A 20,273-nucleotide genomic window follows, 5' to 3' on the forward strand; every position below is an offset into this window, starting at 1 on the left:
TACACACACAGGTTGTTCATGTTAGGTTAGGTTAGGTTAGGAGGAGCAGGATGGTACAGACAAGGCCAAACTCACCTCCCAACTTAACATTCACGGCACATGACACAAGATTAATCAATTTAGGCTAATGACTTATTCCAAGTTGAGGAACGCCGGTCTAGGTAATTGGTTAACAGGCTAACTACCGCCTCGTTAGCGTCAGGCTGGGGTGTAACTACTTCAAGTAGTCGTAGGAGTTAAAGCATAGTGATTCAGTGGCTCACGTGAAGATTAACTCCCTAACTTATTTCAATTGATGATTATATATACACTCTATCGCTAACCTAACCTAACCTAACCTAACCTAACCTAACCTAAACAAGAATGTTATAACTGTAAGACCCATAAACTGGCATACAATATAATTATTCAACATTTAGCATTACAATTAACATAACAGCGCCCCGTGATGGCCAGCAGAGGGACCTTATTGTTGGAGCTCCACCCTGAGGGCCGCTTGAGTCACCCCTGGGCCCTGGCTATATTATTAGGTCATACCCTCAGTAACCAGCCCTTATGGTCGATACTGCAAGGGCCACGGCGCTATACTTTACTACCACTGTTCTTCACTACCACACCCAGTACTACCGTAACTACTATACCGTTACCTACCATTAGTACCCACTACTACCACTAGACAACATCCACTACCAGTATCCATTATCACCACCAGTATCATCACACTAACCACGATCACCACCACATCACCACCACCACCACCGCCACCGCCACCACCACCATAGACAAGATGGATCAATAGTTCCCCCACAGTGAAGAGCGACACCACTAACACCCGTCACCCGTCACTTACACCAATTACGCGAATTACGCCAGGATTTATTGGCGTGGTGAGGTGGGCGTGAGTCGAGTGGGCGTGTAGTGGAGTGGACACATCTGCTGCCACGCCTTCGCCTCACCGCCCCGTGCCTGGTGACTGACTCCCGCGCCCATAGTCATGATTCAGTAAGGCGTGGCATCTGATTTTGTTGGGCACGTCTCCCCCGGCAACGTGCACCCTCGCCCTCCTCCTGCTGCCACCGGGTATGTCTGTGTGAGCCGTGACGTGTCCTACTCAGTCGTGCCCATCAACTTGTCATTTTTAACCTACGTGTCCAAGTCTTTCACAACTTCTTAGTCGTGTCCATTAACCCATATCCTTCGGTATTATTATTATTATTATCATTATTGTTATTGATTACTAAATTGACTGAGACAATTTTTTTTACCTTGGTTTACGACAGGTAAGTAAATCATTAGCGCGTCACCTGGTTAACGAGTGGACCAGTGAGGGGAACAGATAACAAGGGGAGTGGATCATCCCCTGGCCAGCTGCCGCCGCCCTCTCCTGGGTCATGACGCGTCACTTACTAATTTTAATTCAATTGGGCGTGATCTTGGGAACATCCCCGTGTGTGTGTGTGTGTGTGTGTGAGAGGGATAACAAGTCAGACAGTCAGCTTTTCACGTCCTCCCCTCCTCTCTCTCCCTCAGCATCCCTCACCTAGGTTCTCTACTCCACCCCCCCTTACCCATTCCGTCCCTCCCTCCTTCAGCAACCTTCCCTATCCCTTCCTTCCTTCCACATCGCCTCCCCTTCCTTTCTTACCCCCATCTCCCACTCTCCTTCAGCACCCCCACCCTCTCCCTACCTGCCTCTTCAGCATCCCCCTCTTTCTCCCTTCTTCAGCATCTCTCTCTCTCCCTTCCCTCCCTCCCTGCCACCCTTTCCCTAGGGCGTCCCTCGGGCCGTATTGTCTATTAGGGAACATCGCTACTCCTCCTGCGGGATCAATTAAGCTACCGTAGGAACCTATTGGTGCTTTGCCTTCCCTCCTCCGCTCACCACCCCTCCATACTATACCCTCCCCTCCATCTACTACCCTCCCCTCCATACCTACCCTCCCTCCATATTCTACCCTCCCTCCATACTCTACCCTTCCTATTCTACCCTCCCCTCCATACTCTACCCTCCCTCCATCCCCTCTCTCTCTATCCACCCAACCGTACTATATCCTCCCCTTCATCCCTCCCTCTCTATCCACCCCTCCATCACTTCCCCTACCATCCATCACTTCCCTGTAGCCCCGTTCACCTCCCCTTTCCCCTCTTCACTTCCCTAAATCAGAGGCTGGACGTAGCAACATATGACTGTATGCTAGAGGAGGAGGAGGAGGTACGCAGTCGCCCCTAAAAGCCATAGGAACTACTGTCGTCAACACTCAGTATTCGCCATCACTTGTCCTTAACTTCTACTACGAGTGTTAACATACGATCATGATTTTCAAGAATACTATACCACTGGGGCCTTGTGTGTGTGTGTGTGGCTAACTGATCAAATGGGCCCCAATTCTAATAGGCCCCAGTCGTAATGGTGTCTAAATCAAAATCATACAGGCTAAAGGGTATGTCTCTATTGCATGATAATATAATTCGTATGATCGATTATAGTTTAAGCCATATAATCCTCTTCGTATAATCGGTATGAAGCAAAGTATCGATTTAATTGATTACTGAGAGTGATTCAGCATCGTGTGGCTCAGGGCAGACATAGTACGATACTCTGATATATAGCCAAGGCCTGTTAGGACTGGGGTCTATTTGGACTGGACCCATTAAAACTGGGGCCCATTGAGACTGGTTCATATTAGTTATGATAGTTTTCTCTATCCCATTACCCATTTCTTATACATTGTGCCCCTCAAGGAATTCATTAGAGAAATCCTTATATTATGTTCTTCTCTCACAAAAAAGAGAACTATAATTTTCTCAACCAGTTGCCCGTTAAGAATCTCTCTTGTCATCTCCGCCTCGACATCAAAGTGTTTACTATTGTTTTCTCGAGTTACGTCTTTCTGTAATATTGTCAGTTGCTATTGTTCTAAATGGCTCCGTAACCCCTCTATGCCTCTCCCCCCTCCCCTCCCCATTACCCCCTACCCCTTCCCCCTCGGCAAAAGACGTTGGACATCAAAGAGTTATCATAGTATTGATCTTAGTCTCACGGTCTTAGACTTAAGAATTAATCTCAGAGTTTAATACACACGATCTCAGACGGTAAGCTCACTAGATAGCTGGCTGATCTCGAAGACTATTGTAATATCAAATTTTCGGATTTTAGTCTGGCAGGGCGGGCACGGTCGTTAATTTCACCTGCTGTGCTCACGCTCTAATCTCTAAACTCAATATACAGTCAACACTTTTTTTATTATCTTTGATCTTTAACTTTTAAAATATAACATCTTAGGAAAGCCAGAAATTTCAAGTCATTATCCCATATATATATATATATATATATATATATATATATATATATATATATATATATATATATATATATATATATATATATATATATATATATATATATATATATATATATTATAGGTTATTTGACGTTCTTCATCAGATCTAAAACATTAAATAACATACAATACCATAAAAATCTAATTATAACAAATAAAATTAAATTCAGTATTGAATACATTAGGTGCCTTACAATTTTACTTAACACTAAACATTAAAAAAATAATTTACTGCATTTAACAACAGAGACGAAAACTCTTAAGAGTAAGAGAAGCTAAGAACCTCATACCAAAGATGACTACACAAATATAACAAGTATGTTACAGCCACCAAGAACATCACATGGCAGTTTGACACAGAAGGAGGAGTAGAGGAGTTGTGGTGCCTGGCTGGTGCTGCTGTGACCCGCGTTATGTTGTGGGGCAAGCGGTGAGGAGGGTGAACTCTGCCTTATTTATGGGGTGGTTGCTGAATGAGGTGGTTCAAACAAAAGTTAGCTTGTTTTGAACGAGCGACCCTAGTGTACGACAATTCTAACCCTCAGTTATTGTTAGTGTGGCCGACATACGTTACATTATAGCAACTAAGGCTTCCAGTTCATCAGGGACTTGATATTTATATGTAAACCATCTCTGATCTGACCACCACTCACATGATTATAATTTTCTGGGTTTTATTAGGAATTGCGTACTTCTTGAACTACTAATGTTTGGTTAATATGGCAGCCATTGTTTGTAAAGAATAAACATCATTTTGCCTGTGACTGATAAACATCATTTTTGTCTAAACATGACTGTAATACTGTCAGATGTTTATGTTATTATTGGTACTTGGACAACGTCACTTGTGTCGGCCATAAGGAGCAACACGGAGTCGTCGGGGCTCGGAGGAATATTCTTACCCAGTCATTTTTTGGGTCATAATACTTAGGATCAGAACCATTTATTGTGATAGACCCAAACAGCTCAGCCTTATGTCTCACAATTGAATCCTTTTGTGAAGTTTTAACAAGATTAATGACAAAAAATCTACGTTTATCAAGTATTGACAAGGTCTTACAACTGCAGTGATAAATATAAATTCACAACTATTTCTAATCATTGTTGGGTTTACTTAGTAATGAGGTACATTTTGATTTGTATTATGCGATACAAATCCAGTTATTCTGCTTCTTGATTAACACACACACACACACACACATGGGCGTAAGTGATTGTTCCTTAATAAGGTTGAGGTCCCAAGCCTGGTGTTAATCCCTGGCTGATGTAGTAGATAAGAGTAACGCAGTGTACACCACACACACACACTGAGGAGGCGTCATAACAACGTGCTTAACAGCCAATAGAGTAATTGCGTGGCGGAGTAATAACGACGACCAATAACCATGCACCCCTCCCCCCTCTCATAACCTGGAGAGACTGGAGGGAGGGGGAGAAAGAAGGGGAGGAGGGAAAGGGGGTAGGCAAGGAAGGAAGGGGAGGGGAAGGGGACGGGAGGGGAAGGGGACGGGAGGGAAGGGGGAGGGAGGGGAAGGGAAGGAGGAGGAGGGAAGGGGAGCAGGGAACAGAGGAGGGTAGGGACTGAGTGGAGGAAGGAAGGAGAAGGGAACGGGGAAGGGGGGGAGAGAGAAGGGAAGGTGATAGGAGGAGGGGAGGGGGAGGGGGAGGAGGAGTAGTTATTGTGTGGTGGAGGGAGTGTGGCCTGGCTAGAGTGGCGCTGTTGATCCCTTGTTCATTATCACTACCAGCCGTGTTTACATCATAAAGCTGTACCCTCCCTCTCTCCTTCCTTCCCTCCCTCCCTCCTTCGTTCCCTCCCTCCCTCCTTCCTTCCTTCCCTCCCTCCATCCTAACTTCCCTCCAACTACACCCTTTTACCTTTCTTTCCCCCTCCTTATCCTCCTCTCTTCCTTTTTTCTCCCACCTATTTACCCATCCGTCCTCCCACCTACTTTACCTCACTACTCCCAGGTCCAACCACCCAGCCACCCACCCACCTCCCCCCCCCTCAGCTCTATCAGGTGGTTATCACAGGTAAGAGTTAATAATGAGTCACATTTGATTATGGTAATGAGGGGAGCTTGGCAGGTGAGGAGGACGACCAAACAAGCTTGCGTCATTATACACCTTTATGAGTGGCGACATGAGGGCTACTCTAATATTGGTGGCCTCTTGATACTTACTAACTAGGTGAGGGGAGAGGAGGTAGGGTGGGGGGGGAGTAGATGGGAGATGGGGTGTGGAGGGGGGAGGTGTGGAAGGTAAGGTGAAGGGGGTGTAGAGGGTGAGAGGGGAGGGGTGTGGAAGGTGAAGGGAGGGGTGTGGAAGGTGAAGGGAGGGATGTGGAGGGTGAGGGGAGGGGTGTGGAGGGTAAGTGGAGGTGTGTGGAGGGTAAGTGGAGGTGTGTGGAGAGTGAGGGAAAAAGGTAAGGAGCTGAGGGGTAAGAAAATCCTTGTTTTGGTCTTCACGTCAAGAAAATATTGTCCATCTTGCAGACAAATATTAAGACTTTCGCCTTAAGACTTTTTTGTTAAGAAAATCCAGTCCTCCAGGATTACTTGACATGAAAATCCAATCTTCCAGGATTACTTGCCATGAAAATCCGGTCATTCAGGATTACTTATCATGAAAATCCAGTCTTACAGGATTACCTGTCATGCAAATCCAGTCATCCAGGATAACTTGACATGAAAATCCAATCTTTTAGGATTAATTATCATTAAAACCCAGTCTTCTAGGATTATTTGTTCTGTCTGTCTCATCAAGTTAAGTAATCCCAATTTTTTTCAGGCTTATTACACAGGAATATCCCATCGCCCTTCAGACTTAAGTTACCAAGACAACACTGGTTCTCAGACTTACGCGGGAAGACTGTCATCCCCCTCTATAGTGTAACGATATTCTTATATAGTGTGACGATATTCTTATATAGTGTGACGATATTCTTATATAGTGTGACGATATTCTTATATAGTGTAACGATATTCTTATATAGCGTAACGAGATTATTATATAGTGTGACGATATTCTTATATAGTGTGACGATATTCTTATATAGTGTGACGATATTCTTATATAGTGTGACGATATTCTTATAAAGTGTGACGATATTCTTATAAAGAGTGACGATATTCTCCTAATATAGTGTGACGATATTCTCCTTATATAGTGTGACGATATTCTCCTTATATAGTGTGATGATATTCTTACATAGTGTGACGATATTCTCCTTATGTACTGTGACGATAGTCTCCTTATATAGTGTGACGATAGTCTCTTTATATAGTGTGACGATATTCTCACATAGTGTGACGATATTCTCCTTATATAGTGTGACGATATTCTCTTTATATAGTGTGACGATATTCTACTTATATAGCGTGACGATATTCTCCTTATATAGTGTGACGATAGTCTCTTTATATAGTGTGACGATATTTTCCTTATATAGTGACGATATTCTCCTTATATAGTGTGATGATATTCTCCATATATATTGTGACATTCTCCTTATATAGTGTGACGATACTCTTATATGGTGTGACGATATTATCCTTATATAGTGTGACGATATTCTCCATATAAATTGTGACGATATTCTCCTTATATAGCATAACGATATTCTCCTTATATAGTGTAACGATATTCTATTTATATAGTGTAGCGATATTCTTTATATAGTGTGACGATATTCTCCTTATATATAGTGACGATTTTCTCCTTACATAGTATGGCGATATTCTTATATAGTGTGATGATATTCTTATATAGTGTGACGATATTCTTACATAGTGTGACGATATTATCCTTATATAGTGTGACGATATTCTCCATATATATTGTGACGATATTCTCCTTATATAGCATAACGATATTCTCCTTATATAATGTAACGATATTCTATTTATATAGTGTAGCGATATTCTTTATATTGTGTGACGATATTCTCCTTATATATAGTGACGATTTTCTCCTTACATAGTGTGACGATATTCTTATATAGTGTGACGATATTCTTATATAGTGTGATGATATTCTCCTAATTACTTATTCATTAAAGTGATATGAATGTTCCCTTCCTCACTCTTGTGTACATCTCTCTCACGTGTGCGTACATCTTCCTCACTTGTGTGTGCATCTTCCTCACTCTTGTGTACATCTCTCTCACTTGTGTGTGCATCTTCCTCACTTGTGTGTGTACATCTTCCTCACTTGTGTGTGCATCTTCCTCATTTGTGTGTACACCTACCTCACGCATTTGTACTTTTCCACACTCATGTGTATTTTTTTCCTTCTCATGTGTACATCTTCCCCACTCGTGTGTACATCTTCCTCACTCGTGTGTACATCATCCTTGGTGCAAACCAACTATCAATAGGACAGGGGGTGAGTGTTCTGTCTACCGCCTTGTAACATTCCACTGTCATATACTGTATATTGTTAAAGCTAATGTTAACTTCCATTTGTCAATATTAACAGTTATATAATGTTAAATTATTTCCAATTATACTACGTGTATTTTTATGTTATCACGCGAAGATTAGACGCCATCTTATTTCACCTTAAGCTTAAAGGCCAACGTTACAGGGGTTAGGTTAGGTTAGGGTGGTAAATCTTAAGGTGAACTATGCTGGGGTGTCTAATCCTCAAGTGATCCCGTATATGAAGTGAGTATGTATTAGTGAACCTAGATAATACCACACCACCGTTACCCTATAGATAAAATGGGGCAAGTCAAGTACCACCTGTTATAACCCCTATATACATGATTACAACATTTCTAGCCAATGATAATATCTCGAGTAGTCATCCTGGGATATGATAGGCGGAGCTTGAATCATCCCGGACTTAACAAGACCAGACTATGGGAAAGTGTCGACACTTTCATAACATCACCATCAGGTCACTGAAACCACATTATGTAACAGACATTTTATTTCATCACTAATACTATTTATATTTACAATTTGTTTTAGTACTGTAACACGACTATAGACATGTAAATAGCAGGATTAGATTTGTGAATGGTAAAACAACATGAATTATATCGTTAAGTGTATGTTACAAAGAACACCATTAGCATAACGAGGGTGTAAGGTTGGCGGCTGCGTTCTGCTACATCAAGTATCTTAATTAACTCTGTATGTCTCTATGTCATGTTGTGTCGCCATATTGCTGCAACAACCACAAGGAATTCGTAACTCACTCGCCAGATTCTCAAATGTCCGTAAGTAAAAAAATTCCCCTTACGGATTCTCTAGTAATAATTTTTTTCCTCAAATGATTTTCAAGAGTTCTGAAGCCTGTGATGTTTTCCCCCCAATTAAAGATCTGATGTTCAGGTCGAGAGTCTGAAAGGTTCCGTAGTATGAATTTTTCCCCTCAAGTGCAGATATGAGAACCCATCTAATCAACTACAACACAAAAAAGGCGCCGAAATCGCACCAAGACTCGATGTAGTGAGATGCGATCACTTATCACCAGGGAAAGGGGAAAAATTTACCTTACGAGTTACTGAGAATGATGACGCTGAGAGGAAGTTTGTTTACACGGTACATCTGTTTGTTACTTGGTACAGCTACTTGTTTGTTTACATGGTACAGCTGGTTGTTTGTTTACAAGGTATAGTTGATCAGTTGTTTACAAGTTACAGCTGATCACCAGTTTACATAGTACAGATGATAAGCACTAGGTTGTTGCACCAAGACCTTGACACAGGTGAGGTTAATTAACATCGACCGGAGAGCAGGTAAGACACCTCTCACAGCACAACACTAAGAACCACTCCCCCTGGAAAACCAACGCCAGTATGAGCAGCCAAAATCGCTTGGCGTTCCTATCGTGAATCGCTTTCGGGAAACTACCCCAAACGAACATTCGCCCGCTTCCTGTTGCGCTCTTTTTCAACGGGAAGAGTGAGGGAGGGAGAGGGAGAAGAGAGAGGGAGAAGGGAGGAGGAGAAGGGAGAAGGGAGAAAGGGAGAAGGGAAGGGAGGAGGAGGAGTGGAGAGAGGAGGGAAGGGTTAGAGGACAGGATAAGGAAGGAGAGGAGGAAGAGGAGGGTCAAAGAAAAAGGTTCAGGAAAGATGTGATCAGGCGAGAACTATGTGGACTAGGGAGGTACACCTTGAGGGTTTACATCAGGAGTTCAGTGTTGACACGATACGGCTTTTGAAACGTACGTATACGTGTGTGTGTGTGTGTGTGTGTGTGTGTGTGTGTGTGTGTGTAAGAAGACGTTTGTAGTGTATGTGTAAAAATCCCGGTATTTTAGCAACGTTTTCTTCTCATACACACGCACACAGATTACCCTCCAAAATATCGTAACTATTGAACCACTGATTTGAACCTTCAAGTTTTGCGTAATAAAAATAAATATTTACAATTGTCTCATCAAGATCCACCACAACCTACCAGTCACCACAAACCACCAGTCACCACAACCCATCAGTCACCACAACCCACCAGTCACCACAACCCACCACAGTTACCACAACCCACCAGTCACCACAACCCACCAGTCACCACAACCCACCACAGTTACCACAACCCACCAGTCACCACAACCCACCACAGTTACCACAACACACTACTATTAACAGACATAATTAGTGTAAAAGAGATAAATTAAATTGTGTGGCAACTCATTAGTCGTCCCCCCCCCCTACACACACATGGCGTTCTCTGCTTTGATGGAAAAACAACGCCAGTGCGAGCAATCAACATCGCCTGGTACTCTTTCTCTCCTACCAGCGACGACCTTAATGGCGTCAACTTCTCTCTGTGGCTCTCCTGCGTACAGTCTGCGGTAGATAATGCTATACGATTTTGAACACTGAAGACGAAAGGGTTAAACAAGCGTACTTGAAGGGTTAAAACATCGTCATCAAAGGGTTAAATCCTCCTCCTCCTCCTCAAAGGTTGTACGATCGGCATTAAAGGGTAACCCCATCATCCTCAAAGGGTTAAATCATTGTTCTCAAAGGTTTAAACAGTGGCAGTGAGTGTGATGGTGAGGGTGGTGGTGATGGTGGTTGTGGTGAGGGTGGTGGTGAGGGTGGTGAGGGTGGTGGTGATGGTGAGGTGAGAATTGAGTGGGTGAAGGTGGTTGTGGTGAGGGTGGTGGTGTGTGATGGTGTGGTGAGGAGGTGGTGGTGGTGAGGTGGTGATGGTGGTGAGGTGGTAGTGATGAGGTGTGGTAGGGAGTGGTGGTGAGGTGGTGGTGAGGGTGGTGGTGATGGTGGTGAGGTGGTGGTGATGGTGGTGAGGTGGTGGTGATGGTGATGAGGTGGTAGTGATGAGGGTGGTGGTGGTGAGTGTTGTGGTGATGGTGAGGTGGTGGTGATGGTGGTGAGTGATGGTGAGGGTGGTAGTGATGAGGGGTGGTGGTGGTGAGTGTTGTGGTGATGGTGAGGGTGAGGTGGTGGTGGTGGTGTTGTGGTGATGGTGGGGGGTGGTGGTGGTGGTGATGGTGGTGGTGATGGTGGGGTGGGGGGTGATGGGGGTGGTGGTGGTGGCAGTGAGGGTGGGTGAGGGTGGTGATGGTGGGTGAGGGTGGTGATGGTGAGGGGTGGTGGTGGTGAGGGTGATGGTGAGTGGTGAGGTGGTGACGGTGGTGGTGGGAGTGTGATGGTGGGTGATGGGTGGTGGGTGATGGGTGGTGGTGGGTAATGGGTGGTGGTGGTGATGACTGGTGGTGATAGGTGGTGGTGATGGGTGGTGGTGATTGGTGGTGGTGATTGGTGGTAGCGGTGGTGGATGTGAGTGTATGTGTGAGTGGGCGTAAGTGTGTGCAGGAGGCGGAATAGCAGGTCAACGGTAAGGTCCTCCTGCAGTAGAAAGCAGGGGGAAGAGGAGGAGGAGGAGGAGTCAAGCAGGAGTGGGTAGGTAGCAGCAGGAGTAGGAGACAGCAGCAGCACAGGAGGCAGCAGGAGGGCCGGAAGGAGGGGACGGGTCCAGCAGGAAGCCAAACATTGCGGGTGTTGACGGAGGGTCGGTCAATTGGCCGCTTACCGCCAACTTGAACAGGCTACCTCCCCCAGAGCCACTATTACTCATTTCACTTTAACCAGAAAAGTTAAAGAAGTTTCATTTTGGAGCGTCAACTGGTGGTGGTGGTGGAGGGGGGGAGGAGGTCCTGTTCACCCATTAACGTTCTTACATAATCACGGATGTTCATTGTCTTTTTTTCGTTCTAAATCATAATAATACTTGATTATTATGTGTATAACAGACACGGAGAAATAGACATACAGACTCTCTGATCCACGTACATACATACATACATACATACATACATACACACACACACATCCCCCAGAAAATGGTGAGGGGTGGAAACTTGGTCTGGCTGTGAGTGTATTGTTGAGAGCGGGCAAATAAACCGGGCCTAATATTCTCCGCCACTCCTGCCACGTCAATTACGACCTTACCGCCTTAATTAATTAGCATCAATGTCCCGTGAGCCTCATAAATTAGCTGGGTTTGCTGGCTAGTGTCAATAAACGTTGTTTAAATGGCCAATTTGAGCTCTGGGTCGTGAGGCAATAAAGACAAAAATGACATGACGCTAAAAACAAATTTGGTCTCCGTGCTGCTCTCCTCTAAGGCTCAAAATCGTTAATCTATTGACAAATTGGCCAGATTGGCTGAATAGTTGTCAATAAAGAATCCCGACTTTGGGGGGAGAGAGATCCAAACCAACATTTAAGAGAGCAGAGGGAAGTGATCCTTATTCAAGGGGAACAAGAGTATCATACAACGCTTGTAAACACAACACAGGGTTAGGCTGGTGAGGCTGCCACTGATCTGACTAAATGATAGGTTGATAAAGAGGTAATTAAAGAGCTTCCCGCTGCCATCGTCCAGAAGTCCGGAAGATACACTCGAGACGGCTTGAGGGAGCCACTGTGAGGCCCTTCTGTGAGGGAAACCGCATTGTTCCTGGGTTGTCCTCCACACCCACACGACCTTGTCTTTTGTCACGTTTACAGAGTCCTTCTGACCTTCTGGTTGTTAAGGTCTTGCTACTAAGTAAGGTCATAACACGGAGTTGGGTCAGGAGGAAGTTCCTCTACGTCAGGAGAGGAATGTCTCTGGTGTGTCCTTGTCTCCCTTGGACATCTCACGCCCTGTAGTCCCTCGCACTGACGGCTACATGACAGATCTTTTGAACATCTGAACCTTCACTAATGTTCAACTCTGGTACTAGATAAGGTCATACCATCCAAGTGAATGAGAATCCCGCCGGCATGACTCTGGGACTGTCCTAACATTCAACTCTTCGTCACCACCGCAGCTTGCGGGTACTGGATGTACACTGTGATACATTGCAGGTCTCCCGGAGTACACAACGCCTCGTCTCACAGCAGGACCCAGGGATTGCTGCGCCTCGCCTCACGGGACCTGGGTGGTGTTGTCCTACACCACAGGCTGCTGCTGGTACAGAGAACCTCCGAGCACAACACCTCACCAATAACTTAGTTCAGTGATGGACGCAGAGTGGGTGTACTGGGGCTAACATACTAATACACTTCACTTTCCTCGTAATGAAACATACACTTCAGGACTAACTACTGCAGTGGTGTGGTCTAGAGGGCGTGCAGTGGCATGGGTGTTCAGGAAGAGGCGTGGACACCGGACACTGGGGGAGAGAGGCGCTCCAGGAGTGCCTGGTGTTGGCGTGCCTTCAGCCGTAGAAGGTCGACGGAGGCGCCGCGGCAGTCTAGTGGCAGGCCGGTGGGCGGGGAGGCCGGGGCTCCAGTGGGCGTGGTGGCAGCCGTGGTGGTGGTGGGCGCGTGAGTTGTAATGGGCGGGGAGTGGGGCGGGGAGGCGTCGGGGCTGGTGGAGGCGGCGGTGTTGGAGGCCATCATGGGAAGGTGGATGCCCTGAGCAATGCTGGTGGCGGGGCAGGAGCGGGAGGCCTGGCGGCAACATGTAGTGATGTAGGAGGGCGTGAAGAGGCGGGGGAGGAGGCCCTGCAGTCTTGTGGTGGAGGGCGGGGGCGTGCGATGGGTGGAGGAACGGGTGGAGATGCAGGGCGTGGAGGGCGTGGAGGTGGAGGAGGTCGGCAGCAGAGGCGGCGACGGAATGTGGAGGTGGTGCCAGGGGAGGGCAGCTCTCCCATGCCTCCCAGAGGGTGGTCGACCCCCATGAAGGAGGGACTCTCTCGACCCAGCGCCTTCTCCCTCTTCCTCCATTTGGCACGACGGTTCTGGAACCACACCTGCAGGACGATAAAACCACTCAAGTTACTATAATGATCCACAAGAACACACAGGTCACTATCATGATCCACAAGAACACACAGGTCACTATCATGATCCACAAGAACACACAGGTCACTATCATGATCCACAAGAACACACAGGTCACTATCATGATCCACAAGAACACACAGCTCACTAACATGATCCACAAGAACACACAGCTCACCATCATGATCCACAAGAACACACAGGTCACTATCATGATCCACAAGAACACACAGGTCACTATCATGATCCACAAGAACACACAGGTCACTATCATGATCCACAAGAACACACAGGTCACTATCATGATCCACAAGAACACAGCTCACTAACATGATCCACAAGAACACACAGCTCACTATCATGATCCACAAGAACACACAGGTCACTATCATGATCCACAAGAACACACAGGTCACTATCATGATCCACAAGAACACACAGGTCACTATCATGATCCACAAGAACACACAGGTCACTATCATGATCCACAAGAACACACAGCTCACTATCATGATCCACAAGAACACACAGGTCACTATCATGATCCACAAGAACACACAGGTCACTATCATGATCCACAAGAACACACAGGTCACTATCATGATCCACAAGAACACACAGGTCACTATCATGATCCACAAGAACACACAGGTCACTATCATGATCCACAAGAACACAGCTCACTATCATGATCCACAAGAACACACAGGTCACTATCATGATCCACAAGAACACACAGGTCACTATCATGATCCACAAGAACACACAGCTCACTAACATGATCCACAAGAACACACAGGTCACTATCATGATCCACAAGAACACACAGGTCACTATCATGATCCACACACACAGCTCACTATCATGATCCACAAGAACACACAGGTCACTAACATGATCCACAAGAACACACAGGTCACTATCATGATCCACAAGAACACACAGGTCACTATCATGATCCACAAGAACACACAGGCCACTATAATGATCCACAAGAACACACAGCTCACTATCATGATCCACAAGAACACACAGCTCACTATCATGATCCACAAGAACACACAGCTCACTATCATGATCCACAAGAACACAGGTCACTATCATGATCCACAAGAACACACAGGTCACTATCATGACCACAAGAACACACAGGTTACTATCATGATCCACAAGAACACACAGGTTACTATCATGATCCACAAGAAACAGGTCACTAACATGATCCACACGAACACACAGGTCACTATCATGATCCACACGATATCTTGGAATTAGTGTAATTATTTTTCCTTAACGGTACGCCAACACACATAATAATAATAAAATAATAAAAAAAATAATAATAATAACAATAATAATAATAATAATAATTTACTCGAGTGAAGGCTTAACACGATACTCAGGTCATAACAATACTGTCAGGATATAAAAAACAACAATTAAACCAAGTCAGCAAAGTTATTAGACGCTGTTGTTAGAAATTGGGTTGTGAAAGTAATCATTGATAAGGTTAAAGTTAAAATCAATGACAAGAGAGAGAGAGAGAGAGACCCTGTAATGAGTTTCATCCCCGTCAGGTTTTCTCGCAGCTGGTCACTAGAACAAGTTTGCTTCGGTAAACCCTTGACCAGTCCTTGATCTCTGTCTCTCTCTCTCTCTCTCTCTCTCTCTTAGTTTGTCTGTCTCCGTTAACTAGTATTACGAGGCAGCTATCAAACTAGGAGGTACTACTGCCCAGGTTGCTGATTTGTCTCTCTGCCTCAGTTACACACAATAGCAGGGTCTCAATTGTTTCTCTTACTCTGACAACACAACACACATATATCATTTCTCACTATTGACCTTTTCTTGAATTTATTTGTGATCCTTTATTGCTATTATTATCATTATTATATTTTCGCCCCAAGGTCTTGATACGGTTCATTGACCTGTGGGCTAATCGTGTAAAAAAAAGACAGATCTACTGTATACTAGATAGATATATATATGTACATAATGAAAATAGATAAAGTACAGACAGATACAGAAGTAATATAGATAGACAAAGACATCTAACAGTAATCTCAGATAGAAATGTAAACTCGTACTTAATATAACCCAGGAGTAACTGTGTCTAGTAGTGAGTCTTATCACAGCTCAGGGGAACAGGTCATTAGTCCACACTGACTAACTGGCCCTCTGCTCTTTAACAGATCTGGCCATCACGACCCAATGGTTGTTACAAGCGCTTGTCACACAAGCTGATGATGATTCTTAAGTTTACGTCAGGCGGTGAACTCTACAAGGACAAGTGAGGGAGGGAGAGAGGGAGGAGGAAGGAGATGGAAAAATGGAGAGGGAGGTGGAAAGAGAGGAACGAAGGGGAGGAGGGGATAGGGCGAAAGGAATGGGAAAGAGAGGGATGGAGAGAGGGAGGAGGGAAAGGGAAGGAGGGAGGGATGGAGGATGGGGGAAGGGAGAGGTAGAGGGAGGGAAGGAGGAGGGAGGTGGAAAAGGGGAGACGGAGTTGGAAAGAGAGGTACGAAGGGGAGGAGGGGATAGGGCGAAAGGAAGGGGAAAATTAATAGGAAAGAGAGGGATGGAGTTTAGTTAGTGTAACAAATTTATTGGCAAAGCTTGTAGTACAGTTTGCCTATTCTGAGTAATTCAGTCAGGTCTTGACACTGAGGGTGGTATCACTTCTCACTGCCACGCAGGACAGAGGTTCATACACAAAGAAATACATCATATTCATTGGAGAGGGAGGAGGGGAAAGGAAGGAGGAAGGAAGGGGTGGGATGGAAGGGTGGGGGGTGAAGGGGAGTAGAGGAGGGAGGGAGGGAGGGAGGAGGGGAGAAGACAAAACAGCCACCATGTAACAAGGTAAGGTGGCGGTGGGGGGGTCACTACAAACAGAGGCAGTAAGGCCAGAAGCACCAAATTAGTGACAAAGACGGAGCGTCGGGGAGTCTTGGTGAGCTTCGGAAACTCTCGGGAAACGTAGCGGAGCCTCGGGGAGTATCGGTAAGACTTGGGAGGTCGGGGAGCCTCGAGGAGTGTCAGAGCCTCGGGGAGCCTTGAGGAACGTCGGGGATCATTGGGAAGCATCAAGGGGCGTCGGGGGAGTGTCTGGGAGCGTCGAGAAGTGTCTGGGAGTGTTGGAGAGCGTTGGAAGTTTCTGGGAGTGTTGGGGAGTACCTGGGAGGTTGGGGAGTGTCTGGAGGTGTTTGAAGTGCCTGAGAGTGTTGGGGAGGCTGGGATGGGAGTGTCTGGGAGTGTTGGGAGTGTCTGGGAGTGTTGGGGAGAGTCTGGAAGTGTTGGGAAGAGTTTGGGAGTGTCTGGGAGGTTGGGGAGAGTCTGGGAGTGTTGGGAAGAGTCTGGGAGTGTCTGGGAGTGTTGGGGAGAGTCTAGGAGTGTCTGGGAGTGTTGGGGGAGAGTCTGGGAGTATTGGGAAGAGTCTGGGAGTGTCTGGGAGTGTTGGGGAGAGTCTGGGAGTGTTGGGGAGAGTCTGGGAGTGTCTGGGAGTGTTGGGGAGTGTTGGGGAGAGTCTGGGAGGTTGGGGAGAGTCTGGGAGTGTCTGGGAGTGTTGGAGAGAGTCGGGAAGTGTGGGGAGCGTCTGACTGATGACAGTAACTGGACCTGTTCCCGTCTGTCAACTGTCATCCCTTGTCTCCATCTCCTTCCTTTTGTCACTCTGTTTATGTTTGTATCCATCACCGGTCTATCACCCCCTCCCTCTTCTCCTTCCGTCTACCGCCCTCCCCCTTCTCCACAAAACCTCTCCCCTCCGTCCATAAAACCTCTCTTCCCCCTCCCCTCTGTCTATCGCCCTCTCTTCTCTTCTCCCTCTGTTCTGCCCCTCCTTCCCTTCTCCTTCCGTCTATTGCCTCTCTCCCTAACCGCTCTCCCTCTGTCTACGCCCTCCCTCCTCTCTCCCTTCCGTTTATCGCCCCTCCTCCTTCCTTCCGTCCTTTCCTCCCTATATCCTTCTGTCCTTCATCCTCTGTCACCCATCCTCCTACCATCCCCTCCATACCCCACCCCATGTCCCGTGACGTCACACAGAAGAGATGAAAACAACTTGTAGAAACACATTAATCCGCCATTAATTGAGCTAACGACTTTATAATTGCCGCCAGCAGAGGTCCTTGTTGTCTTAGTGGCGCACATGTGGCTCAGCACCGCCAACGCCAGCTGCACATATGGCCACTAACGCCACACCACGCCACACCACACCATGCTACACCCACGCCACACCCACGCCGCATCAAAGCTCACCAAATTTATCTATTTAATGTAGTTATCGGACACAGTATAGGGAATTAAAGTTTTTATTAAGTTTGGTTAGATTAGGTTAGGTTAGATTAGGTTAGGTTAGGTTAGCTTTCCACGTCAATATAAGAAACACGAGTAAGAATATATTCATTACTTTTTTTTATGGATCACCTGAAAATTAACCTCCCCCAAGGCTTAGTACACCTTAAGATCAATCACCTTAACACTAACCTACCTAAGTCTAATCTTCAGGTGATCATAATAGCCGTAAATAACGGGTGGAAGAGAGAGAGAGAGAGAGAGGGCCGTGTCAGGCCTGAAGCGGAGGGGCACAGGGTAGCTCTGGTGACAAGTCTTCACGTTCATGTTTTACAGGGCGTGAGGACGAAACGAGCAAGACGCCACCACAGTTCGCAAGGAGGCGACTCGTTAAACTGCCATCACGGCAGCGCCTTGGTGAGGGGGGTGCAAGAGGATAGGAATGTTTGGGGGAGGTGAAGAGAAGGGGAGGTATGGAGGAGGTAGAAGAGAAAGGGAGGTTGAGGAGGTAGAAGAGAAGGGGAGGTAAGGAGGAGGTAGAAAAGAAGGGTGAGGTATGGAGGAGGTAGAAGAGAAAGGGAGGTATGGAGGAGGTAGAAAAGAAGGGTGAGGTATGGAGGAGGTAGAAGAGAAAGGGAGGTATGGAGGAGGTAGAAGAGAAGGGAGGTATGGAGGAGGTAGAAGAGAAAGGGGAGGTATGGAGGAGGTAGAAAAGAAGGGTGAGGTATGGAGGAGGTAGAAGAGAAAGGGGAGGTATGGAGAGGTAGAAGAGAAGGGAGGTATGGAGGAGGTAGAAGAGAAGGGAGGTATAGGGAGGAGGTAGAAAAGAAGGGTGAGGTATGGAGGAGGTAGAAGAGAGAGGGGAGGTATGGAGGAGGTAGATGAGAAGGGAAGGTATGGAGGAGGTAGTAGAAAAGGGGAGGTATGGAGGAGGTAGAAGAGAAGGGGAGGTATGGAGGAGGTAGAAGAAGGGGGAGGTAGTGGAGGAGGTAGAAGAGAAAGGGAGGTATGGAGGAGGTAGATGAGAAGGGGAAGTAAGGAGGAGGTAGAAGAGAAGGGAGGTATGGAGGAGGTAGAAGAGAAGGGGAGGTATGGAGGAGGTAGAAGAGAAGGGGGAGGTATGGAGGAGGTAGAAGAGAAGGGGAGGTATGGAGGAGGCAGAAGAGAAGGGGAGGTATGGAGGAGGCAGAAGAGAAGGGGGAGGTATGGAGGAGGCAGAAGAGAAGGGTGAGGTTTGGAGGAGGAAGACATAGGAGTTTTGCGTTAACATATGTGTACGTCAAGAGATGTGTACCTATAAGACAGATGTGTCAAGACGGCTGTACGTCAAGACGGCTGTACGTCAAGACAGGTGTACGTCAAGACGGCTGTACGTCAAGACGGGTGTACGTCAAGACGGGTGTACGTCAAGACGGCTGTACGTCAAGACGGGTGTACGTCAAGACGGCTGTACGTCAAGACGGGTGTACGTCAAGACGGGTGTACGTCAAGACGGGTGTACGTCAAGACGGGTGTACGTCAAGACGGCTGTACGTCAAGACGGGTGTACGTCAAGACGGGTGTACGTCAAGACGGGGTACGTCAAACGGGTGTACGTCAAGACGGGTGTACGTCAAGACGGGTGTACGTCAAGACGGGTGTACGTCAAGACGGGTGTACGTCAAGACGGGTGTACGTCAAGACGGGGTACGTCAAGACGGTGTACGTCAAGACGGTGCGGGTACGTCAGAGCGTACGTCAAGACGGGTGTACGTCAAGACGGGTGTACGTCAAGACGGGTGTACGTCAAGACGGGTGTGCGTCAAAACGGTGTACGTCAAGACGGGTGTACGTCAAGACGGGTGTACGTCAAGACGGGTGTACGTCAAGACGGGTGTACGTCAAGACGGGGTACGTCAAGACGGGTGTACGTCAAGACGGCTGTACGTCAAGACGGCTGTACGTCAAGACGGGTGTACGTCAAGACGGGTGTACGTCAAGACGGGTACGTCAAGACGGGTGCGTCAAGACGGGTGTACGTCAAGACGGGTGTACGTCAAGACGTCAAGACGGGGTGTACGTCAAGACAGGTTTACGTCAAGACAGGTGTACGTCAAGACAGGTTTACGTCAAGACAGGTGTACGTCAAGACAGGTGTACGTCAAGACAGCTGTAAGTCAAGACGTCGACACTTCCAGGTGCCAATTATTCTAGAGTCTGGGCGAAAAGCCGAAACTACTAGCTCCAACTCTCCTTCCTCAGATATTTCTAAGAAAAAATGATTCGTGGTAGTGTGGGGTGGCTGCCACAGAGGAGCCATTTGCTCCGTTATGTTGTGTCAGTGTAGTTGAAAGTTAAACCAGTATATATATATATATATATACATAAGGTTTAGTTTTTATTCG

General features: G+C 46.6%; 1 protein-coding gene across 2 annotated transcripts in view; it reads right to left on the reverse strand.

Annotated features, from left to right (window-relative positions):
* Positions 1-11,421: 11,421 nt before the first annotated feature.
* Positions 11,422-20,273, reverse strand: part of LOC121872179 (retinal homeobox protein Rx1-like) — a 51,035-nt gene continuing 42,183 nt past the window's right edge. For both annotated transcript variants that reach the window (XM_042374852.1, XM_042374851.1), the window contains exon 4: positions 11,422-13,565. In XM_042374852.1, the coding sequence (XP_042230786.1) occupies positions 13,209-13,565 (357 nt within the window). In that variant the 3' untranslated portion in view covers positions 11,422-13,208. The remainder of the gene's footprint in view (positions 13,566-20,273) is intronic.

This window comes from Homarus americanus, unplaced genomic scaffold (assembly GCF_018991925.1).
Source record: "Homarus americanus isolate GMGI-L3 unplaced genomic scaffold, GMGI_Hamer_2.0 scaffold8995, whole genome shotgun sequence".
Taxonomy (NCBI): Eukaryota; Metazoa; Arthropoda; class Malacostraca; order Decapoda; family Nephropidae; genus Homarus; species Homarus americanus.